Source organism: Mus musculus, chromosome 5 (assembly GCF_000001635.26).
Source record: "Mus musculus strain C57BL/6J chromosome 5, GRCm38.p6 C57BL/6J".
In the NCBI taxonomy this organism is placed as follows: Eukaryota; Metazoa; Chordata; class Mammalia; order Rodentia; family Muridae; genus Mus; species Mus musculus.
Window position 1 is genome coordinate 96,229,544 of NC_000071.6, and position 25,834 is coordinate 96,255,377.

The window sequence follows — 25,834 nt, forward strand, 5'->3', positions numbered from 1 at the left end:
ATTCCTGTAGCTGCGGCCACAACTTACTCATTCTCAAGGATAAAGCAGTCGGGGAGAATGTAGTGCATAGCCCTACTGCTCATAAAGGAAGTCCTGGAAAGAGAAACCCAAGTAAGAAAATCTAATCGTGACTTTTGGTATATAAATATTGTAGGTACATAATTTTCCTTTAGGCGCCCTAGTGCTGAATGCATTAGAGAAACAGTTCTGCTTGGGTAAGTTATCTTAACCGGGATGTTCTTCCATCATGTGTGTGAAAGCTTTCGGTGGTATTTTTAGAAGGTATTCATTCACGTTATGAAGTAAGGTCAAAACAGGGTTTTCAGGTAATATGACTTGATTTTCTAGCACATTTCTATACATTTATATTTATTCATTTATTGCAATGCTGGAGGTTGTGTAGGGCCTTACCCAAGTACACAAGTGTTCTAAGACCAAATTAGTACTCTGTCCTCCTTAGCATTTAGCTGGAGAAATGGCTCAGCAGTAAAGAGCACTGGTTGCTCTTGCAGAGGACCCAGGTTCAGTTCCCAGCACCTACATGGTAGCTCATAACCTTCTGTAACTTCAGTTCTAGAGAATCCTATGCCCTCTTCTGGTCTCCATGGATACCAGGAATGCATGTGGTACATAGATATACATGTAAACAAAACACTCACAGCCATAAAAAATATAAATAAAATATTTTTTAAAAGAAAGAAACTGTAAAGGAGGCTATACTTACTGAACTTTGAATCATTTCTAAGATCTTAATTTAGTTATTAAATTCATTTCATTTTGAAATGTCACACATATATTTGGCTCAGAGATCTGAATGTAATGGTTTTTCTTGTCTGTAAAAGCATAATTTACATCTACAGATTTGTTATTCTAAGATGTGTTCCTAAGGTGCATGTAGTGCAGCATTCACAGATAATTTTTAACTTAAAGGAACATGTTGTAGAGTTAGTTTTAGCAAGCCTGTTAATGAAAGACTTACCTACAATTCTTTGGCATTTCAAAGTTGTCTTTGTTTCCTCCGTGTTCTTGGGGATGGGGACCCTGGTTCTAGATCCCCACTGCCTGTGTTTGAATGCTGGCGCTTCTCTTAGGAGACACATGCCGGCTCCTTCCCACAAGGCCCTGGGTTCCTCATCTAAAATATTTAGTTAATTTTAATACCTGCCTTGAAGGATTCAATGGACTAAACTGTATAAAATATGTGCAGAATTCACAATTCATGTGTTCTCACTTAGTATGCTATTATTTTTAAGAGGGGTACAGTATGTTATTCAAAGAAACACCAGTAACAGGAAGATAAAATCCCAAATTTATTTTATAGCCTAATTTTTCCAGAGTTCAGTTTCTCTGAGTTCATTAACCCCAACCAAGGTTTTGGATGGGTAAGGTTTCATGTAAATAAAAATAGTTGCTACTGGTGAAAGATTTGTACCTCAGCAATATTTTGTTTTAAAAAGTTATTTTACTTATCCTCAACTAAACTTTTAAGTGGAGTATGGTATGGTGGTATAATAATTATTTTGGACACCAGCCTAGCTTTGTCAACAAACCCAGTAAAGCCTGACTATCAATCCCTTTGTTTTGAGAATCAGAACAGTGCTTGTCTGATAAGCTGTAAGTGGGCTCATCTCTGTCCTCTTGCCTTTTGGTTTTATTATTGGTAACAAGGAGAATTTTAACTCAGAGCTTTGCGAAAATAATGATAAATTCAGTTCTTTTGATGCACTAAGTTTAGAAAGTTAGTAGTTGCTAGTGAATTTGGCAACTAGGAGCTATTTTGCTTGTGATCTCATGAGAAATGTTTATTTCTCTTCAGTTGTAATAGACATGAATTCTGCTTTGGAAGCTTTGTGTGAGTTGGACACATATTGATGTTGTTTTCTAGCTTATAACTGCATTTTCCCTAGCATAATCTCACAGCAGAATTAAAACCATTAATTTTGTTTAAAAATACATGTAGCTATTTTTAAAATATAACAAAGTGTTTTGCTTCTGATGTTTTTCGCAACTAGCGACTGTATTTATATAATTCTGTGTTTGAAGAAAAATATGCATAATGGTTCTTTTTTGAATCATGATGAAATTGCTTATGTCCAAAACACTCTAAGATTTCATGTGTTCTTCCTCTGGTTTTTAGATCATGGATGACGAGGTTGTTGTGGACTTTTATGTAGCTGTCCCAGAAATAATGGGTGAACTTAACCCTTTAAGGAAGAAACTGAAAAAAAGATTTCCAAAGGCTACTAGAAGTAAGAAAGAATGTTTCTTCTCTCAGTGTTATCAGCAACTCTTTATACTTTCATTTGTAAAATACAAAGCTGCTGCTGTTTGTAGACCAAATGTTATGCCTGATACGACATTTGAGATTGATGTTGCAAGAATATGTAGATTTTATTTCCTCTTTGGCATTGATATTTTAGGAGTGCAAATCAGTTATACATTACTGGAACACAATACCTGCTAAGAACATTGACATCATGACATTCTGTTGTGTTGACTTTTATATTTCTTTATCAATATAATGTATATGCTCATTTAAGACTTCAGCTTGTCCATAAATATATATATAAGTGCTTGGCTCTATAATTGTTTCTGATTAGTAGAATTTTTCTTTATTAGTACTTCCTTCTTAACAAATACAAGAGAAGCTGGGTGGTGATGGCACATAGCTTTAATCCCAGCACTTAGGAGGCAGAGGCAGGCAGATCTCTGAGTTTGAAGTCAACCTGGTCTACAAAGTAAGTTCTAGGACAGCTAGGGCTGCTACACAGAGAAACCCTGTCTCTAAAAAACAAACAGAGAAACCCAACAACAAAAAATAAGTATAGTGAGTGAGGTAATGTTGTTACATAAATGCTGTGTTATAAAATGAGAGATACAGACTGATCAGTTCTTAAGGTACTGTGGATATTGACCGGGGTTTGCTTATAACCTAGGTGGGGACCTCAGCGGTACATCATGAATGAGGTGCCATTAAGATATTCCAGTATAATCAGATGAACTGACTGAGACCTAAGTAGAGAGAATATATTAACACAGGCCTGAAGTAGGTTAGAAAGGATAGGCTGGCTCTGAGAAGTATGGCTCCACATTGATGATGAATAATGGAAGTGGGTAATGGGATGCGAAGTTGGGGTGTATTGACGCTGTTTTGAGGAAGTCTTTGAGTTAGGAGTTAATGAGCATGGACTTACTGTCTATTCAGCATGAGTCATTCAGGTGGTGTAAGGTGTGATGTGACATCATCTGTTCTCTAGAGTGGTGGGAGACATACTGGTTTGGATTGGAGCTGGAGTAGGGAGCCCAGTTAGGCTCAAGGACAGGGGACAGATAGGGGCAGTGTTCAAACTCTGTCAGTTCTGCATGGTGAGAACTGGGAGAGACAGTGTTAAAGACAGGACTTATGACTGAATAGGAAGGGGGTGGCTGAGAGGGAAAGAGAGGCTTGCCCTGTGAGCTTCCCTTGACAAGTGGTGTTGTTAACGAGTCAGGGACACGTGTTCAAGCACACACAGAGAACAGGTGAGGTTGTTGTAGGTGCTCCTGGATGTCTGGTATGTTTTCTGTTAGGCACTGCAAATAAAACAAGGGTTTAAAAATCTGTTTTAGTTATTTTTTTTCAAATTTCAACTCTAGTAGACATAAAGAAAAAAACATTAACTAAAATTCTTCATATGTATTAGCTATTAAGATATCATCTACTCATGGTCTAAGAACGATTCAAATGGACCCAAGTTCTTTTATTGTACTATGGTTTTGTTATTTTTGTAGCCTGCATTAAGTCACATTGGTATTAGATGTGGGTGGGACTCAGCATTTTTGATAGAGATTTCCATCACAGCTGCCTTTGTTGTTATGGAATCAGATTCATATTTTTCCTAAGTCAGGCCTGAAATTGAATATTATTGGGGAAAAAAAGGGGAGATTTGCAGTCCTTAGAGAAAATATGTCCCAGAAACAGACTTGATTTCTAATTAAGCTCAAGTCCTAGCCAGTGGTGCAAATGGAGGCAGTGAGAGGTGAGGCTCATGGTGCCCACTGGTGCCCGCCTGCACCCGCTTGGCCACTGACTGCTGCTGTCCCACTCAGCTGTCTGCCGCCTTTGCTGTTCTCTTCTCTAGAATCCACTGGGTTCCATTTCTGCTACTGTATTCTACTCTATGCATTAGCAATCCTGTTGAGGTTAAGTCTAAGGTATTCAAATAACTTCCTTATTCCAAATGGCAAGTTTCCCATTAAAGTGTTTCTTTTTTTCAGGGAGTTTTACTTTATTTCTTTCATAATGAACCACACCTTCCACCTGCCATGGGTGTCCTTAGTGTGTATGACCCCTCCCCCGACAGTGCTTTAACAAGGCTCCTGGAAGAATGACAGGGCCCCCTTCTCTAACATTTTCTTTTAGCCCTACAGGGTCTGCTCAACAGAACCAGCAAAACATTTGTGTTCTTTAAGCATGAAAACAAACTCAGCCTGTCAGAATGTTCAAACAAAACACACCAGATGTGCATGAAGACAGGTGGAGCTTGTATTGTGCATTTTTAGAGATTGCTTCAATTCATTTCAGAATGTTTGATTCCTCCTAGGTCCAACAAAACATATTAGGTAAAATAGAAATTAGGAAGATACAGTGAGAACCAGACACTGAGCTGAGCTTGTCAGTTTCCATCTTGCCTCAGTTTAACTAACAGGAGTGGGTGTGGCCATCTCGGCTTGATTTTAGTTTCTTAGATAACTATAGGCGATTTCACTTTTCCAGGGTCCTGTTTAGTGTGGTTTCTCAGTACTTCTCTCTCTCTCTCCCTCTCTCTCTTTCTCTCTCCCTCTCTCTCTCTCTCTCCCCCCCCTCTCTCTCTCTCATTTTGCTGGCCCTTCACCTCTCCAAGAGCTCTGTGTAATTCTTTAGTCGTCATTGTAGACATGTTTCCTTTAGTGTGATGTGTGTGTGTGTTCATGTGTGCATATACTGAGGTGTGTGAGTACATATGTGTGCATGCATGTGGAAGCCAGAGGTAGGTGTCTGGTGTCTTCCTCAGTCACTCTTTCCACCTTAGGTTTTTGAGCCATGATATGTCACCTTGTAAAAGCTGGCTGCCGTCTCATGGGTAACACTCATAAATGCTAAAATGACAAAACCTTTAAGTACTCTTCAGGACTTGAAAGAACATTTTGTGTTCCCAAGTATCACTTCTGTTACTGAAGTTGGACTCTTAGGTTTATGAGGAAAAATACAAAAGAGTTTCTACTCCCCACTCCCCCTGTGCTAGTTTAAAAACTAGTCATCTATGAAAGAATCCAGAACAAGTAGGTTCTGCAGTAATAGTGGATGAATTATGAGTGTTTTATGGATAACACTCCTGTGAAGTTCATTTTCGTTATTTCAACCCTAGAGACTGCTGTGCTGTTTTTCACACATGCACATGACAAATTCTTTACTTTCTTGGGTTTTGAATTTGTTTGTTTGTTTTGTGTCTGCCTGTAATATGTGTTCAGTCTTACTATTAGAGTAAAGATACCTTAATTTTATCTGTTGCTATTGTCTTGTGGCCTAGAATAGTATCTGGCCCAGGATAGTCAACTCTAAAATGTTTGTACAATTAATGACCATTTAATGCAGGATTCAGTTGAAGGAAGATAGAGTTAATAACTTGGCTGAACCATGGATTAAGTATAACTTATACACTTTAAAAAAGAATTGTGTCTATGCTAATTGAACATCTGGTGTGGGCCTAACTGGATATGGTGATGACTTTGAACACCAAGGGAAAGCCTTTGATGTCATGGAATTAGCAATTGTACTTTATGCAGTTAACTTCAGCATTTCATCACTCCAGATTTGTCTAGTCAGACAGAGACCTGCCATTCAAGCCTTTGTGTGAGCGAGCTGCCCTTGCTGGATAGTCTTAGTTCTTTGTCTTTACACCAGTCTTTAAACGTAGATGCCCTCAGTAAGTGGTTTCCTCCACTTCGTTACAGCCACCACTCTCACAGTTACCTGAAACAGTGCTCCCAGCTGTAGTCACTGATCTTGTTTTCTCAAATCCAAATGCCAGTTCTTAGTTTTCACAATTTAATTCTAGCTCACTTCCTTCCTTCCTCCCTTCTTTCCTAGCTTTTTCCCTTCCTTCCTTACTTCCTTGCTTGTTTATTTCCTTGTTTGTTTTCTTTAGAGAAGGGAAAAAAGAAAAGTTATTTTAGCGAGATGAACTGACTCTTACTTGGAAATGGTAGAGAACATTGGAGAGAGAGAAAGGCCAGGAGGAGAGAAGAGTGTAAAACACAGAAAAGAAAGCGAGAGCAAGTGGATGTTGGTAGATCGATTCGAGGCTCAGCAGCTTGATGGTTGGATAGAATAAGAGAGAGCATACACCTCCCAGCCTTGACTTTATACCTTTTTTTTTTTGGCTTTATACCTTATCGTGACCTTAAGTGAACATTGTAACAAGGAAATGGAGACAGCAAATCACTGAGAATCATTAATTCTTATCTGCAAAATGTGTTTCATGATAGCAAATGCCCAATAATTTTTTTGATAATGTAAGCAGAGTTTAGAACAAATTTAGATATACAAAAAGTTCATACTATGTGTAGACCACTTTCTTAAGATTCATTTGCTCGATTGCTTTATGGGAACTTATACATGGTTCCATATGTCACTTCTGTAGTTATGACCTGCTTGTTTAATAAGTGTGTAATTATTGAGTGTCAACTATGTTCTGAAAGTTGAAAGATTAAAGGTCAGTTCACATTTTTAAGAAAATACATATCGATAGAAATGACAGAAGAATAAACTTAAGCATTAAAAGGCCGTGGGTACTGGGAAATATACAACATATTTATGGGGATGAGTAACTACTTCTTAGAACCAAATTGTGTAAAGAAGATAGAGGTTGAGAGGCTAATCATAAATAGGTATTTCCTTTCCTAACGTGTGGACTACATTCTAGGCAGAAACAATGGCTTCTTTAATGTAGAGAAGTCAAGCAAGAGTGGGTGTATTCAGGAAGTATATTCTAAGCTGCTTTCTGTCATTTGGATGTGAGTGTTCTCAGGTAATGGTGGTTAATGGGGTTAGATAGTGATAGACAGTACCATGCTTTCTGTACCATTCCACAAGGATTAGATTTTATCCTCCATGTAGAGGGGAGCCACTGAAAACTGTGTTCAGAACCATGAGATATGGTTTTCTTATCAGAATGAATACTCTGGGGGCATGTCAGTCATGGGTCGGACATAAGGATGTAGAAACTTACGCGGAGAACATTGTGCAGACTGTTGTAGTAGTCCAGATAAAAGAGGAAAGGACACATTTGCAATGGTAGAGAAGACAGAAGGAGAAGCTTGTGAGGGATGCTGAAGAGGTAGACAAGAAGAATTGCTGATTAAATATGAAGTGTTAAGGGATCTGGAATGATTCTCTAGTTTTGGTCATAATTAGCATAGAGGATATTGTTCTAAATACAAATATACAGGAAGTTAACCAGATTTTAGCATGACACGCACCACACAAAGTACAGATGACCAAGGAAAAGATTACCTGGTACATATTCATATTATCATGAAGTAGTTTGAGATTTCAGACAAGGTGAATGGTTAAAAGGCACATAGCTTAAATCTAAATAGTGGGGTAAAAGAGACAAAAAATGGCTGTATAGGAGGAGCAGAGGAGCAAACACGGTGAGACAGTAGAAAACACATCAGTTGGGAATGGACTGCACACTCCAACCAAAATGCAATACATGAGATAGGAAGAAAGCAGGCTCTTTGTACAGTATCTGCAGAAGAAACACTTTGAATACACAAATAAACTAAATAGTTATAAACCATGGGAACAAGTAAGAGTAAGAGAATGCCATTGGCTATATTAATGCCAGACAAAATAGATCTTTAAAATTAGAACAGATACTGGAGAAAAGTTAGATAATCTATAATAATAAAAGAACATACTCATTTATAGACAGAGCCCCAAGATATATGAACAGAATCAGAAAGAATTAAATAAAATGACTTTTAACAATATTCTGAACTACCCACAAATTAGTGTCTCATTTAGCCATCATCAGAGACGATGTCTCCAGCAGGAGATGGGAACTAATACAGAGACCCATAACTGGACAGTGTGCAGAGGGTGAGAGACATTGGAGTACTCAGTTCTAAGTGGTGTGTCAGTGAAATGCTCCACTCACGGTTTAGGAATTATGCAGAGGAGGAGGCAGAAACAGTGTCTTCTATACACTGTGGCAGCATGCACAGGGCTTGTATATATCCAAACCAGATGGATCTGTGTGTGTGTGTGTGTGTGTGTGTGTGTGTGTGTGTGTGTACCTGCAAGTGCATGTTTCTCCTGCTCTTTCTTTCTTTTTTGGTACATTTTTGTTATTTTTGTTTTTAATCCTTGTTTGTCTTTTTTATTTGCCTGTTTGTTAGAGAGAGAGAGAGAAAGAGAGAGAGAGAGAGAGAGAGAGAGATTGAGGGAGGGAGGGAGGGAGGGAGGGAGTTTAGAGTTGGAAAGGTGGGGAGGTGGGGAGGATCTGGGAAGAGATGAGGGAGGGGAAACATGGATTAAAATATGTTGTATGAAAATTACCTGATCTTTCAATAAAAAAATTTAAAAGCTTCAAGATAATTATGGTATACATTTACATTAATATTTCATACTAAAACTCCTTTTTTTCATCATGTTTGTGTGTATGCGTACATGATAGAAGGGAGGCACATGTGTATGTGTAGAGGGCAGAGGGAACTCTAAAGTAGACTTTCTCCTTCCGTATGTGTAGAGGTCATGGGAGATGCATATGTGTGTGTGGAGGGCAGAGGGAACTCTGGGCTTGGCTCTCTCCTTCCAGTCTGACTGAGAATCTACTTCTAGATTCACATGCTTATTGACAGAAGTCTGTTCTTTGCAGGCTGCTGGGCTGAGGCTTCAATTATTCTTGCAGGATTTGGAGTTCCTTGGTCTGTCGTCTATTCTGTACGTTAGCACACAGCCTTATAGCTTCTTCAGAGACAATAAGGAAGCGTCTCCTCGGAGACAGGCATTGTTGGGTTATATAATGCAACTTTATGTACAAATCATTCTGACTCTTGGTTAGAAGGCAAGTTGCAGGCCTCATCCATACCCAGTGGGAGAAGAGCAGCCAAAGCCATGAACTAGAAGTGGGGACCATAGTCTGACATCTGTCTGCCACAGCTTATTCACTGTTTCTTCACTTGGGATTCATGTTTATTTCAGACATTAGTTTTTGCTACTTGTTTAAATCATGTAATAATTTTAGATTTTTCTGATTTTTCTAACCAGATTCCATTGGTCGTGACATCCCCAAAATGCTTGAATTATTTAAAACGGCACATGAAATTATGGTAGATGAAGAAAGACAGAACTTCCTCAGCACCAAAATAGCAACAGTAAGTTATAGCTGCATCCCTTGTGCAGATGCCCCGTAAGTGGCATAACAGACGTTTGAACTTCCCTTTGAAACCAGCATCAAATAGACACATCAAGAACCTTCTTCCTCAGTGGAGCTCACCAGGTTTAGTGGTACTTGGGAGTTTACTTCCTTCTGGGGAGAACCAACTGTAAGCACCTCTGACCTCCAGAGCACAGCTACAGACATACACGCACAGATGTGTTCATATTTTTTTTAATTTTTAATTTTTTTATTTTTTATTTATTTATTTTGTGTATGTGGGCACACTGTCACCATCTTCAGACACACCAGAAGAGGGCATCAGATCCTCACTACAGATGGTTGTGAGCCACCATGTAGTTGCTGGGAATTGAACTCAGGCCCTCTGGAAGAGCAGTCAGTGCTCTTAACCTCTGAGCCATCTATCTCTCCAGCCCGTGTTCATGTTTATACACAGAAACACACAATAAATGTACAAAACATTTTTAAATAATTTCTTCCTGTGTTATGTCCTGCTCACTGGCATATACTTGATTTGCTTAATCTATCACTTCTAACATGTACTTTTAAAAAAATCATATAATATGTTTTTTAAAAAATCATATAAGTCTTTGAAGAGTTGAAAGGCTTGGATCCTGAGAAGAACATTGTATACTACTGAGCACAGAGTATGTACTTAGTATTGTCCAGTGGACTTGTTTGCCTTATTTCAATAAATTGTGTCTGATTGCTTCTTTCTTTTGGTGTTTTACAGTTACTTGCACGCCTACAGAAGATACTTGGTCGGTTTCTAATACCATTTTTAGAACATTAATATAGGTGTGTTAGAATTATAGAACCATGTTTTAAACTAAATAAGCCTTGGGAAACAGTAAAGTTATTATGTTATTTGCAGTTGTTCTTTGTACTGAAAAGTCTCCAAAAATTATTTATGTAACTTTTCCCTATTTATAACTATACGAATAGTAGTAAGTTATTGATAACAAAATTTAAACAATGCCATCCAAGTGTCTTGTGCTTTAAATGATCTTGTTAAATCTCTTTGCTGTGTTTTACTTCTAATAATTTTTCAATATTTTGAGATTATTTTGCAATTACATTATTTTCCCCTTCCTTTTCCTCTCTCAAGGGCCTATTGCTCCCCAACCCACTGCTCTCTTCCAAATTCATGGCCTCTTTTTCTTTAATTGGTGTGTGTGTGTGTGTGTGTGACATGTGCGCATGAACGTGAGTGTGTATATATTCCTAAATATATAAATACAATCTGCTCGGCTCATATAATATTACTTATATGAATATGTTTTCAGGGCTGAATATTTGGTGATTGACTAAGCAGTTGGAAGGCTCTTCTCTGAAGAAGACTGTTTCTCTCCCCCTCAACATGAGCTGTCTCTAGTTCTGTATAGTGTTGAGTCCTCCTGAGCTTTTCCCATTCCACACTAGCAAGTCTATTGACGTCATCCTATTTCAGGTCATGTTTAGGCAGCTATGTTGGTGAGACTTTGTGGGTGTGACTTCTCTGATGTTTCTAGCAGACATGATTCCACAGCAAACTTCCTGTTCCTTTGCCTCTTACAATCTTTCTACCCTATCTTCCACAATGGTTCCTGAGCCTCAGGCACAGGAATGTGTTGTCTGTGTATCAGATACAATCAGACACAGAAGAGGTAAACCCACCACCTCCATTTTATAGCTAGAAGTACACAAGGCTACAAGGCTGCAAACTTTCACGGTCCCATAACTAAAATGAGGGGAAATGGGTAGGTATTTGACCATTAGCAACGTCTTAAAGCAGGTAGGCTCAGTTACTCTGCTCCCAGTGTTAAAATAATTGAAATAACTATTAGGATTCCTTTCTTTCTTCTCGTTTTACTCTTAAGAGGAGTTTTACATCATTGCCAATAGTTTGTAGTCTGAGCCAACTGAACCACATTCACATGATTATTAGAAGTCAGACAAAGCACTGTGCTGGTTTACCTGTGGGAACCCTTGCCTTAGATAGGAAGCAGAGCAGATCTCATTGGTAAGTCCCACTTGTCACATTATCCTCAAGATCTCTGCTAGACTCTGATGTTGAAATTTCCTTGTTTCCAAAGGCCCTTGGCAGAGTGTCTTGTTTCTTAAGGTTGGCAGTGTTGTCATCCAGACACAAACAAACAAAAGCCCAAATGCAAAACTGCAGAGCTTCCTCTGGAGCTGCAGAGGCTTGTCTGATACTTGCCAGGCTGTGTAAGGGGAGGCAGACTTTAGGCGAGGTTCTCAGTGTTGTGGTCCAAATGTCAGTGTTTGTATAGAACAGTAATGTCTGTTTCATAGTGTATTTCTCTGGGTAAGATACAATTTTAAAATGGTAATATTTATCATCACTCTTATTATTTTGTCTCCGAGGATCATAGAATATCCTTATGAAACTCTTCTTAGCTGGATTAAATTTTCTTTTTCTTAAGGTATATTTCCAGTGTGTTCTGTAGTTAATAGGTCCTAAAGTGTAAGAAAGCACAGTGTCGTTTTCTTTTACAGAAATCACAGTGATAAGTATGGGCCCTGATCACATGATATGTCCCTTCTGTAGACATTTTGTCATGATTTTAAAAGAGATGTTTATGTGTGTAAAGAAAATCTGCTAAATACTACTGAAGTGCTTGACTATAGTGGAAGACTAGTGAAGTGGATTTTAGATGCCTGTTGTTGTGGTTCAAATTTAATTTCAGGCTTTTGAAACAGTAACAACTGTTTCTTGTGTCATCCTGGGCTTCTGTTTCCCCTGTTAACTGTGTCTTCATCTGTGGAATGGCAGTAATGGTAGGTACTATTTGGGTAGGAGGGGTAGATATGATAATGACAATAACTGTGTAGCAGATATTTTGTCTAAGATGGAGTAACAAAGACATGATTTACCTTCCCATCTGAAACACTGAGAAGTACCTTGAAATCAAAACTACACAAAGAAAACTATGTAGACAAAGAAACCTATAGTGTAATATCATCTATGTATATAGATCTAAAAAAATTAACCTACTTCTAACAAGTATTTTGGCTGCCTAAATCCATTTTCTTTTGCGGAGAATGCCTGAGACTGGGTGATATAAAAAACCGAGATTATGTCAGCGTAAGATTCTTCTGGAGGTGGCAGATGCAAGTGCATGGTGTTGTATGTGGCGAGAGCTTCCTGCTCTGTCATATCTCATCAGAAGAATGGGAGGGTATGCAGGCTGGGCTGAAGAGGCAAGGCATGAGAAAGAAGGTGCCTGGCCTGGAGAGTGAATCCACTCCTGTAAAACAATTACCTCTCTTAACTGAGCAACTGCATGGGACCCAGCATCCAACACTGCCACAGGGGCAGTCAAAATTCAATGTTGAGTTTTGGAGGGGACTAACCCTGTTTAAATTATTTGTCAGAGACCAAATAGTTATTTTAGGAATTCAAGGTTGGATTAACATTTAATAGTTATTATACTTTACTATGTTAATGAGCTGGAACCCCAAAGTCATTTTCAAAGACTCTAGAATGAAATTGCTGGTTCAACAGTCTCAGCCCATTAGGGATAGAAATCCCCTAGAGCGCAGTGTGCTGGTTAGTGGTAGGATGCGTGCTTATCCTCCAACAAGGTCCTGTGCTCAATCCTACAACCTCCCCACTAACATGTCACTGCCCTTAATTTTCTTGTTTTAAAAATGATTTTATTTTTATTCTTAATTACATGTATTATGTGTAGGGGTATGTGCACATGAGTGCAGGTGCCTACAGGACCTAGAGGCGTCAGATCCCCCTGGAGTTGGTGTTATAGAGAGTTGTAAGCTGCTCAGTGTGGGTGCTGAGAACCAAACTCAGGTCCTAATGCCTAGCCTAGTCTCCTTAATTTCATAAAGGATATCACAGAAAAACCAACAGCTGATATCATGCTTCATAATAAACATCTAACTCCTACTTTCTTCCTGAGATCTGCTTTTGTTCAACATTCACCACTGTTGAACATTGCTGATTATAGCAGTGCAGTAAGGTAAGGAGCAGAGTTAAAGTCATTTAGAATAGAAAGTGTGACTCATTATTTACCGATGATATGTATGGTCTAGCTAGTAAAACAAAGCAGTTATATATCACTGAAGATACTAACTCAAGGTATAAAAGTCAACTGTGTTTCTATATAACAGTAACATTCTAAATTTTAAAAATTTAATATAGAATTTGACTTATAATTTCAAAGGGGATACTTAGGAATAAGAGATGTGAGCAGTCCATATACTGAAAAGATCAAAACATAGTTGAGTGCAATTGACTCAACTATGAATGAAATATATGGTGAGGTGGACTTTGTGAAATTGTAGAATGAATTTGCAATACCAGTTCTCCTAAAGAGAAGGTTGCTTGACTGGTTACACTCTCAAAGTCCCATCAACTTTTTAAGAAGTTAACTAATTACAAAACTCATACAGACATACAAAAGACTGTTATCAGGGAGGTGGCTCAGTGGGGAGAGCAGAGTGCTTATTGCATAGTGCAGGACCTGAGTTTGAATCCCAGGCTCCACATAGATAGATAGATAGATAGATAGATAGATAGATAGATAGATAGATAGATAGATAGATAGATAGATAGATAGATAGGCAGGCATGGGGGCATGTATCTGTTCTCCCAGTGTTTTGGAAGCAGAGACAGGAAGATCCCCAGAGCCTTGTCAAATGGGTGAGCTCTAGTTTCAGTGAGAGCTCTTGTATCAAAATATAAGAGGGAGAATGATTGAGGAAGCCACCCAACATCAACTTCTGCCCTCCATATGCATGCACACAGCTTGTATGCACGTGTGCATACATATCACATGCTACTCATGTGCACACACAGAAATGCAAAGGACCTAAAATAGAACAACTTGGAATAAGAACAAAGTTGAAGATTTGCAGAACTTGTTGGTTATGATGGTGCTTGTCTTTAATCCTAGCACCCAGGGGACATAGAGGATCTTTGTGAATTTCAGACCAGCCAGGCTGCAGAATGATAATGTCTCAAATTATAAAGAAATAAAAATATTTTTATAAAGTTCTTTTGACATTACGATATTGATGTCAAGAAATAAAACAATGGAAAAAATAGAGAGCCAGAGAACATAGATGTGTGTGAAGAACTGACTTCTAGTCACTTAATAACACTGAGTGGGTAAACCACAGTGTCACCAAAACTGTTCAATATTTGTCTGCAACAAGTCAGCAGCAACCCTCATGTCAAAGCTCATATAACTCGCAATGTGTGTAAAAGTTATATGCAAACCCTTAAATGTGAATCCTAAAATTGATTACGTTAGAAGAAAGGTTTGGAAAGCTGGGTTATGGAATGAATCTTTTTAAGATGTGACAACAAAAGTGTTAGTTACTCAGAAAGAGTTGGTAGGTGGGTCTGTGTAGAGGCGAGTTCCAGATCCTGAAAAGACAGTGCAAAGACAATACACAGATTATGGAGTGAAAAACAAATGTGCAAATCACGTCTGGTAAATCCTAAGTACATAAAAAAGCTTTCTAAGCTTGATAAACTACCCAGTATTTTTGTATTGGCAGAATTTGAACACTAACAAGAGATAGGACAGATGACAAACAAAACAAGATGATCACCAGCATCTTTAGTCATTGGGTCAATGTAAACTAAAACATAGAGAATTATCACTGCATATCTACTGGATGGCTAAAACTATTCCCCCTACCTTTACCAAGGATTGGTGAGGACATAGAGGACTGGACCATGCACACACTATGAGAAAATTCAGTTTTTAAAATGATGCAACCTCCTTGACAAGCAATTTGGTAATTTGTAAAGAAGCTGAACTTCCTTTTTCTGCCCAGTTCTGCTATTCCAGTTTTAGCCGTGTATTCAGGAGAAATGAAAACATATGTTCAAGCAAATCAAAACATATGTTGATATTTATAATAATCTTTAGTTGGAAACATTTTAAATATCCATCACAGGATCCATATAAACAAAAGTAATAAATAAACTCCATATATGCTAATGTATGCTGAGTGAAAGAAGCCAGCAGGGGGGGGTATATATAGTACTATTCCATTTGTATAAAATTCTAGCAAATGTTAGCTAATTTATATTGATAGAAAGACAAATAGTGGTTACCTTGGACAAGACAAAGGCGGAGAGGGACAGGAAGTAGGAATTGCAAAGCAACATAATGAATATTAGAAGTGATTAATTATCCTGACTAGTGGTGGTTCCAGGAGTGTAAATGTATGTCAAAACTATATTGTATACTTAAGAGTATGTGCCAAGAGCTGGAGAGATGGCTCAGTGGTTAAGACCGCCTGCTGCCCTTCCTGAGGGTTTAAGTTTGATTCCCAGCATCCATGTAGGGTGGCTCTCAACTGTGTCCACCTCCCTGGATTGCCTCCTTCTGGCGTCCTTGGGCATCTGCACATATATCCACACACACACATCCACATTTATTAAAAAAAAAAAAGAAAAATCTTTTTAAAACCTTGTTGTATGTGTGTATGTTTGTGCCCGAGTGTACGTCTGGGTGGTTACTGTGTTCATGAAAGAACCTGCAGGGATCAGAAGAGGATGCCAGAGGCCCTGGAACTGGAGTTACAGGCAGTTATGACCCACTGTGTGGGGACCATATTCAGGTAGATCCTCTACAAGAACGGGAACTGCTCCAAGCTGCTCACCTATCTATCTCTTTAGTCCTGTGCTGGCTGGTTTTACGCTCCAAGAGCCAGGTTTAGAACTTTCATGTGGAGCGTAGTTTGAGTAGTTTAAACTCATTTTTCTTCTGTCTCAAAGTGGTAAATATAACCAGCTGAATTCTATGTCTTTATTTTCTTACAGGCTAGTGTTATAAACTCAACCATTATTCTTTGAACTATGTGAATGGTTTTGTAGCCAGCCAGTTTCTTTTTGAATCTTTCCTATCATTTGTACCTAAAACTTACATATTCATGTATTTACTTGTGTATATATGGAATCAACTCAAATCCTCATATCAGCAAAAATATCACTCAACTTATTTATTGAATATAATGAAGATAAAACAAGCTATTGTTGGAATATTTTGTTTTAATCACGTGCATTGCTATCCTGTGATCATCATCTATTTCTGTCTTGGCATGAAGTGTAATTGGTTAAAAATGAAGGTATTAGATTTCAGGGGAAGGTCTTAGAGCATGACCTTAGGGAGTGTGCTGTAGGGAAACAATAGGAAATTCTGACCCACACCATAGGCACATGTATGTATTTTTCTCCTTCTAGAAATATCAAGCTATAAAGCATAAATACCTCTTTAAAATTAATTTACATATGCTACTGTGCCAGACAACGCTGACCTGTAATTTTCTTGGCAAGGATGAAAATAACATTTGCCTCATTCTTAGTGGTGCTGGGATCAACCCATACCATAGACCTTTCAATGCCTGTTTGTTATATTCCATTATGTACTGTAAATAGTTCCTGTTGGTGGCCTTTTGTGTGTATCCAGTTTTTGTTATATGGATGACACTATGATGAAATTCTTGCAAACAAATGTTGCCAACATCTCCCAAATATACCTTTAGGTAAATTTCTTGAAGTATAAAAAATGTGCATAAAATGTTATAATCATTCCAGATAGTATTCATTTTGGAATGAGTACACTAATATAATTTACACAACAATGAATTTATAGTTCTTATTCTCACTGCTGTTGGATATTAACAAACTTAATCATTTTTGTCAGTTTGGTAGGTTATGCATGATTGATGTAGGTTTAAATTCATGTGTGCCTTTCTCTTAAAAATGCAAGGAATCATATATCTCAAAAGATAAAAGTAAAATCACAGAACCTCTACAAACCTACAAGTAAGAAAAAAAAAGTTTTCTAGCCTCTCTAGAATAAATGACACTGTATTTTATATTAAAAAAAAACTAGAGCTCATATAAAAGATGTTTTAAATTAATGCTTTTGTTTCTCAGTCAGAAAGCTACCAAGTTCATCATACCCAAATGTTAATTTTTTTAAGTTTTTTTTTCAATTTTAAAGATTAATTTATTTATTATATGAAAGTACACTGTAGCTGTCTTCAGACACTCCAGAAGAGGGCATCGGATCTTGTTACAGATGGTTGTGAGCCACCATGTGGTTGCTGGGATTTGAACTCCGGACCTCTGGAAGAGCAGTCGGGTGCTCTAACCCACTGAGCCATCTCACCAGCCCTCCTTTTTTCAAAGTTTTTATTAGATATTTTCTTCCTTTACATTTCAAATGCTATCCCGAAAATCCCCTATACCCTCCCCCCAACTCCCCTACCCAACCACTCCCACTTCTTGGCCCTGGTGTTCCCCTGTACTGGGGCATATAAAGTTTGCAAGACCAAGGGGCCTCTCTTACCAATGATGGCCGACTAGGACATCTTCTGCTACATATGCAGCTAGAAACACGAGCTCTGGGGGTACTGGTTAGTTCATATTGTTGTTCCTCCTATAGGGTTGCAGACCCCTTCAGCATCTTGGGTACTTTCTCTAGCTCCTCCATTGGGGGCCCTGTGTTCCATCCAATAGATGATTGTGAGCATCCACTTCTGTACTTGCCAGGCGCTGGCATAGCCTCACAAGAGACAGTTATTTCAGGGTCCTTTCACCGAAATCTTGCTGGCATATGCAATAGTGTCTGTGTTTGGTGGCTGATTATGGGATGGACCCCCACCCCCCCGGGGGGCAGTCTCTGGATGGTCCATCCTTTCATCTCAGCTCCAAACTTTGTCTCTGTAACTCCTTACATGGGTATTTTGTTCCCCATTCTAAGGAGGGTTGAAGAATCCACACTTTGGTCTTCCTTCTTGAATTTCATGTGTTGTGTCCCAAATGTTAATTTGCTACACAATTAAAGTTCAAATTTACTTAAAGAGTTATTATACATCATTGTAGAAAATAGACCAGGCATTCAATATTCTCACAACTAACAAGGAAAGAGACATTTGAATCAATGTTCCATGTATTACTTACTTGTTAAGCCTTGCATTTATAATGGGCAGATAGTTTATCATTAATAGTAACTGGTCCTTTGCTTTTTTAGAAGATACCAGATTCAGTTACAGAAGTAAAGTATTCACATATACTGTTAAAATGTGCTTTAGTCTTTGACATGTTAATCATATCCATCCCATCTCACCCCAGAAGGTCCCCTCTCACCCCAGACGGTCCCCTCTCACTCCAGATGCCCTCACCCCAGATGGTCCCCTCTCACTCCAGACGGTCCCCTCTCACTTCAGACGCCCTCACCCCAGACGGTCCCCTCTCATCCCAGATGGTCATCTCACCTTCGTGCTTCCCACCCCCCACACTTTTAAATAACTTACTGAGTCCCGTGTGTACTTTTAATAGCTTTAAAAAATCCATTTGGAGTTAGTGCGATGACCCTGGGTAATGGCGCTTGACATACAAGCCTGGCGACCCGAGTTTAGTCTTTAGAACCCCAGAAGTGGAAGGAGAGCACTGACTTTACAAAGTTGTCCTCTGAGCCCACAAGTATGCACACAACTCCCTCACCCTGCCCCCACCATACTACTACTAATAAAGTTTTTCTTTTTTAATCCAGTTGAATCTGAACACAATAGATCTTACAGTAGAGTGACTGAGGTAGTAGGATTGTGAATTTAAGGCCAGTCTGGGCTGTGTAACAAGACTTTGTTTCTAAAAAGAAGAAAATGAAGAACAAAACAAAAGGAAAGAAAAGAAAAGAAAAGAAAAGTAATAAGCATAGCAACTTTATTTTTTGGTTAGCTGTTTCTGTCATGGTCTCCATTTGTTGCAGAGAGGAGTTTCCTTAATAAGGGGTAAAGACTGCTTATCTGTGAGTGTAAGAACAAACATTTAGAATGTAGTCAGGGAATGTACAGGGTTAGTCAACTGGTGACTGGATGTTCTCTCCCAAGACCCCTGACCTTGCCAGCACTGGATACTTGGCTAGGTTTCCATTACCAGGCTTGCTTTTCCTCTTGCTGAGAGGACCAGCTTGCTAGAGAGCTGTTGGTCACTGCCAAGGTATGTGTACCACTACTGCTCCCTTAGGGTTGTGGCAGCTCATAGAAGTCATAGCTAGGTAAGGCTCTCTATCAGCTGTATCCCTCCCTTGGAAGCTTGTGTGGTGCCTCCTGACACATCATGAAAACCAGTCCTCAGGGCGTAGGCATCCAGATCATTTCCACCCCTGGGCCCCATATGTGAAGTGTGTGGTGTCTTCAGCCATAGGGATGGACCTTTCACATCCAGGCAGGGGGCAAAAAAAGGTAATAAATAGCAGATTGGTTTTGGAGTCTCTTGGACGATGCTGACCAACTCAAAAGGGACTCTTCCTGCCTGGTGGTAGGGCTTTGTTAGATGCTCTGATTTAGATAATCAATGGTATGACTCATTAAGATATCTTCAGTCACTCTTCTTGTTATTAACCCACTTCTATATTTGCCCCCTCCAGCTGCCCATGTCCCCACCCAGCTTGCTTGTGCACTGCATTTCCCTTCTCTGTTGTGCTCCCTGCTTCAGTGGCTCTTTCTGCAGTTAATCACATCTCAGTGTATACTCACATCGGATTTGGAGGTAGGAGCATCAGATGAGAGCACGTGGCGTTTGTCTTTCTGGGTCTGGGTTACCTGCCTCAGTATGAACTTTTCTAGTTCCATGCCCAATGCAAAGTTGACAGCTGAATAGGATTTCATGGTGCATGTGAATCACATTTTCGATGTTTGTTAGTTGGATATATTTACGTTGTTTCCATTTCTAGATGTTGTGAATAGAAAAACAGTAAACATGGCTGAGCAGTTGTCTGTAGAGCAGCACGGCGACTTCTCTGGGCGTGTGTCAAGGAGTGGTGTGCCTGAACCGTGCAGTAGATTCATGACTAGCTTTTTGAGGGCTTTCCACACTTGCTTCCAGAGTCACTACCAGTTGGCAGTTTCACCAGTACTGAATGAGAGTTCCCCTGTCCCGACACCATTCCTGGCTGTTCTGTTGATCTTTGCCATTAGGATTGGGGTAAGGTGAAATCTCAAACTGTTTTGATTGGTATTTTCTAAGGATGAACAGTTTTTGAGATATTTCTTAGCCAATTTTTTCCTCCTTTTGAGAACTCTTAAGTTTGGTCCCAGGCCTTTTTTTTTTTTTTTTTAATCTGTAGTTTTGACTTTTGGGGTTTTTTGTTTGTTTGTTTTTGCTTTGTTTGCTTTTTCATATAGTCTGAGTATTAATCCTCTGTCAGATGTATAGCTGGCAAGAATGTTCTCCTGTTCTTTGGGCTTCCTCTCACCTGGTTGATTGTTTCGCAAGATCTTCAGAGCTGTTTCAGATGCTTTCTTTGTTTCATGAAGTCCAGCTTGTCATTTGTTAGGCCTTGATTCTAGGGCAGATGGTCCTATTCAGAAAGTCCTTTCCTATACCTATATCATGTAGGGCATTGCCTATATTTCCTTCCATTAATTTCAGTATTTCCAGCATCAGCCCTTTGATCCATGTGGAGTTTGTTTTTTGTGCAAGGTTATAGATACAGGTCTAATTTAATTCTGCATGTGGACATCCCCACACAATTTGTTGGAGATACTTTCTTTTCTACAGTGTATGTATTTGGCATCTTTGAGGACTAGTAAATGACAGAAGTTATATATAGTTATATATATTCATGTTTTAGTCTGCAATTTTGTATTATTACTCTATTTATATGCCAAGGCCATATTTTTATTACAGTCAGCCTCTAAATTCTTCACAAATGTGAATCTCAACCCAAATGGATTTTTTAATAAGTTTTTCCACTGTACTGTTTTCTAACATATAAGACCAGAAATACTCATGTTTTTCACTTATCTTAGACTCCTGGGGATTCCTTGTGTTCTTGGAAATTAACTCCTACTCACAGCATTTCAGGTGGCAAGGTAGAACAAAACTTCATATATTTCTTGGACTCTGTTGCTTTATAAAGCCTTAACACTAGTTACCATCTATCCTCCTACAAAGGAGAAAGCTGAGCAGAGAGAGTTCTTCCCTTGGGGTTGCTCTGAGGAAGAAGTTGCTATGTAAACAGAAAGTATAGCTTCTGTTAGTAGCAGGTATTATGGTATGTCCAAACTGAGCTCTGTTCGCTCCCTGGTGTTTTGCTCTCACTCCCTGTTGTGTCTTGTGTCCTCCCATTCATCCTGTGGCAGTGACTTAGGTTAATAACGCAGCAGCACTAGTACACATCTCAGGATCTCTTTAGTGTCCCTTCATGGGCTGACACCATGTGATACTTTGCCACTTCAATGTTTACTCCTCTCCACAAAGCACACACACACCTATCCTTGACGTCTCCTGAGTTTTAACAACTTCCTGACTAGGGTACAGTACAGTGAGTGAACCCAAAAGTGCTTGCCTTCAAGTGGCTGAGACTACAGGTACTACATAAAAGTATGTGTGTGTATGTATGTATGTATATGTATGTATGTATGCATGCATGCAATGTATGTGCATGCTTAAGCTGCAGCAGAGGAGGAGGAAGAGGAAGAAGGGGTGGTGTTGGTGGTGGTAGTGGTGATATGTGCACATACATGGTATGTTATTTAGATGGGTTTGGTTAGAGGTGACATTTATATGGAAATTGATTTTTAAAAAATCAGTATGGGAAAAGAAGGTGTTCTTGGGAGAGGGTCTAGGAGGTATGAAGGCTCTGAAGAAGAAAAGGGTTGGGATGTTTCAGAAGCAGTGTTTCTTCTGGGTGGTAGAACAAGTTAAAAGACAGAACCCATAAAGGAGATATGCTCATACATTCTGAGATGTTAAAACACAAAGTAAGGAACTATTTTGACGTAGCAGTGCAATATTTAGAATATGTCCCCAAATAGTTTATATATTGTAAAGGCCTTCATTTTTCTTAATAGGAAAGCCTTTTGTCCATATGCTCCTGACCTCAGGAAACCCTTTTGGGATCAACAGCAGACTTTACATGGCATGCAGAGCATTTGTATATACATTTGCACATGACTAAGTGGTTGTGTATTAGTCGTTACTCAGAGATTAATTTACTGCATATTACATACCCATTGTATATCAGGTATATACATAATAGAGGTAAATTCATCAACAAAATAGATAAAAATCTCTGGAATGTGTGATTCCTAACCATAATCATCATGTGCATATCCCATGTATAAGGATTGTATGAACCCTGACTGTGGTCCTTACGTGCATATCCCGTGTATATGGATTGTATGAACCCTGATTGTGGTCCTTACGTGCATATCCTGTGTATATGGATTGTATGAACCCTGACTGTGGTCCTTACGTGCATATCCTGTGTATATGGATTGTATGAACCCTGACTGTGTTCCTTACGTGCATATCCTGTGTATATGGATTGTATGAACCCTGACTGTGTTCCTTACGTGCATATCCCGTGTATATGGATTGTATGAACCCTGACTGTGGTCCTTACGTGCATATCCCGTGTATATGGATTGTATGAACCCTGACTGTGGTCCTTATGTGCATATCCCGTGTATATGGATTGTATGAACCCTGACTGTGGTCCTTACGTGCATATCCCGTGTATATGGATTATATGAACCCTGACTGTGGTCCTTACGTGCATATTCACAAATGTAGGGCATGCTGAGAGGTTCCTCTTCCTTTTCCCTCTACCCTTGTTCCTTGTCTTTGGTTCCCAGAGTTGATAAGAAAGCCTCATCCTCTGGCTCAGAGGTTTGGCTCAAAGTTAATAGTGTATCGTGAAGCATCCAAACCAGCTTAATCCCGGCTCTCTTTGTTTTTTGAACATTTGTAGGAACTTTACTCTCTTTTCATTTCCAGAGAAGAGATAGTTGCTCATCTCTGATGCTCTGAGAATTATGTGACATCAAATATAATTGTTATAATTTATAAATTTTTATATTTATTCTCAGATTTACCTTTCTTCCCCCCAGTCTTTCTTTTCAAGCTTAATAATCTTTTGAATTTTTGTTTTTTTACTTTCTCTCTTCTCACCTTCCCCCACGCCCATACTGTTTCCTCTTTTTTTGGTTGTCCAACAGCATGTCAGAAAGATGTAAAAGACTTAAATTTGTGGGAAATACTAGTATACAGTTTGTATTACTTCCCACTTGCCAGTAGACCTTGCCTTCTTGGTGGCATGCAGCTTAACCGTCCTTGGTTACAGCAGCAGCAGCCCGTTTACTCTTGGAGCAAGTCAGTCTTTTCCCACAGTTTTCTTACATCACTAGACAGATTTCTGCTAGTGGACTAGTTAAGTCAAGTTAAGTCAGGTGTCTGGAAGAAAGCTCACTTGGTAAGCTTTTTCTGTACAAGTGTGAAGGCCTGAGTTCAGATCCCCATCACCCCGTGAAAGGCCTGACATAGTGGTACAGCCTGTAATCCTCATGCCAGCGACTGCAGATGGAGGACCCTGCGGCGCTGGCCACTTTATCTCGCCGATTTGTTGAGCTCCAGGTTCAGTAAGAAACTGATACAAAAAAAATGAGGTGGAATATGGTTAAAAGAAACATCCAACCTTGCCTGCATTCACACAGAGGCCCGTATGTACACATACATGCCCTTGCACAGGAACTCAAGTCTATGTTAGAAAACAAAGCATTAGTAAGAAATTACCTGAGCTGGGCATGTGAGTGCATGCCTGTGACCCCAGAGCTTGAGGGGTTGAAGGAGCAGGATCACAAGTTTCTGCACAGGCAAGGTCACAGAGTTGAAACTTGGTCTCAAACAAAAAAAGAACAAAAAGAAAGTGTGTATTTTAAAAATAGGAATACAATTGTGTTTTTATTCTAAAAGTTACATGTGTTTGATTTATTGGTATATAGTTAGTACATAAACTCTAGAATGTTTAAGAATAAATCGCTAAAAACTTTAATAGAAATGGGTGAAATTATGAAGAGTATGCTTTCAATGTAAATAATCAAATAATGTAAATAATCAAACCTAAGCTTGTTTTCTGTGAAAGAAGAAAGCAGGCCAACAACTAAACCCTGATTACACAGGGCATGTCAAGCCCTGATTTGACTAGTATGTCCTGTCTGAGCTTCAGATATATTTGGAGCTTTGAACTGTGGAGTATAGAGGTAGCACCTTTGATGTGCTATTTTTGCTTTCTTTTTAAAGTAAGACATGTTTGAAGTTGTAGACTTGGTCTGTTCATGGGCATCACTCTGCTTGTTTACATAATAGTGAGATGTCCTGAGGCAAGAATGTTTTCAGCTTGGCATCTGATAAAAGCTGTAGTGTAATGTAACAAAATCAACAAGTGCAAGGTAGGGACATAAACAGAGTCAGGTTTGATGTCGAAATGTGAGCTCTCAGGACAGGGAACACGTTAGAACAGGGAAAGTGAACAAGTTGGATGGAGTTCACTTAAACAAGGTGTGAATGTTGTAGGATTTGGAATTTGAAGGTTTGTTTTACAGTAACTAGGTCCATAAATTAAATTAGTGGGTAGGAAGGAGTATTGTTTGTCAGATACCATCAAATGCCTCTGAGAAAGGGAGCCAGCCATTGGCTCATGGCTCATCTCCCATCTTCTTCTTTCCCCTCATTCTTTTCAGCTAGCTGACATTTCCTTGTAGTATTTTTTTGTGTAGTATAGTGTCTATGTCATAAATGAAGAGATTATAAAGATAGAATGTAAGCTACAGGAGATAGAGCTTGTCGGTAGCAGAACTGGAATCTCCAGGGTGTGGTGCTAAGCTACATTCACCCAAGGTCCCAGTGCCCACTGTGGGTACTTACAACTCCAGTAACTCCAGCTCCAGGGGCTCTGGTCTCCAAGGATACCCATACCCACATGCATGTAGCCACGTGAACACACAAATTGACACATAATTTAGAAAATAAAATTTAAAAAGTGGTCTTTTAACAAATTCAAAAGCAATAATCATATATGACCCTTAAAATTAAAGGCATGGATACTGAAATATGATCCGGCCCTTTACTGAAAACATTTGCCAACCGTAAAATATTAAATACATACACGTGAGTCTGGGAGGTCATTCCAGGTGGGATGGTGTAATTATAGTATACACTTTGCCATTCCCATGGAATGTAGCTATGAGAAAGCCTGGACGATGTTGGTGCGTGTGCAGTTTTGGAGGAGCCTCAAGTGAAGAGGAGCAGGCTGCTGTGTCTCCTGCCATTGGTATCAGGCCAGGTCTCCGCAGAGCCTGAGTTCAGGCACTGGACATGAGTACAGCCCCAAGCTGTATGAGAAACTCCTGAAGATAAAAATGGGGACTCCAGATGGAAGAGTACAAGAACCTGAGGATAGGTCATAGAAATTAGTCTGGAAAATAGATCCTTCCCCCAGAAAAGACAAAGAAAAGGAGGGTTTCATGAGACAACGACAGAAGATGAGAGTTGCCTGTCAGTGGAGCCCCAGAGGGAAGGACGAAGTATTGCATAGATGTTGTGGAGAGGTAACTTCTGCGCTTAGGCTCACAGC

The 25,834-nt window shown here is 39.2% G+C and overlaps 1 protein-coding gene across 4 annotated transcripts in view; it reads left to right on the top strand.

Annotated features, from left to right (window-relative positions):
• Positions 1 to 25,834, top strand: part of Mrpl1 (mitochondrial ribosomal protein L1) — a 57,230-nt gene that overhangs the window by 20,046 nt on the left and 11,350 nt on the right. For 3 of the 4 annotated variants that reach the window (XM_006535292.1, XM_011249596.2, NM_053158.3), the window contains 2 exons: positions 2,138 to 2,249; positions 9,296 to 9,402. In XM_006535292.1, the coding sequence (XP_006535355.1) occupies positions 2,138 to 2,249; positions 9,296 to 9,402 (219 nt within the window). Of the gene's footprint in view, positions 1 to 2,137; positions 2,250 to 9,295; positions 10,142 to 25,834 lie in introns of those variants that run through there. The other variant, NM_001039084.1, reaches the window with a different exon arrangement.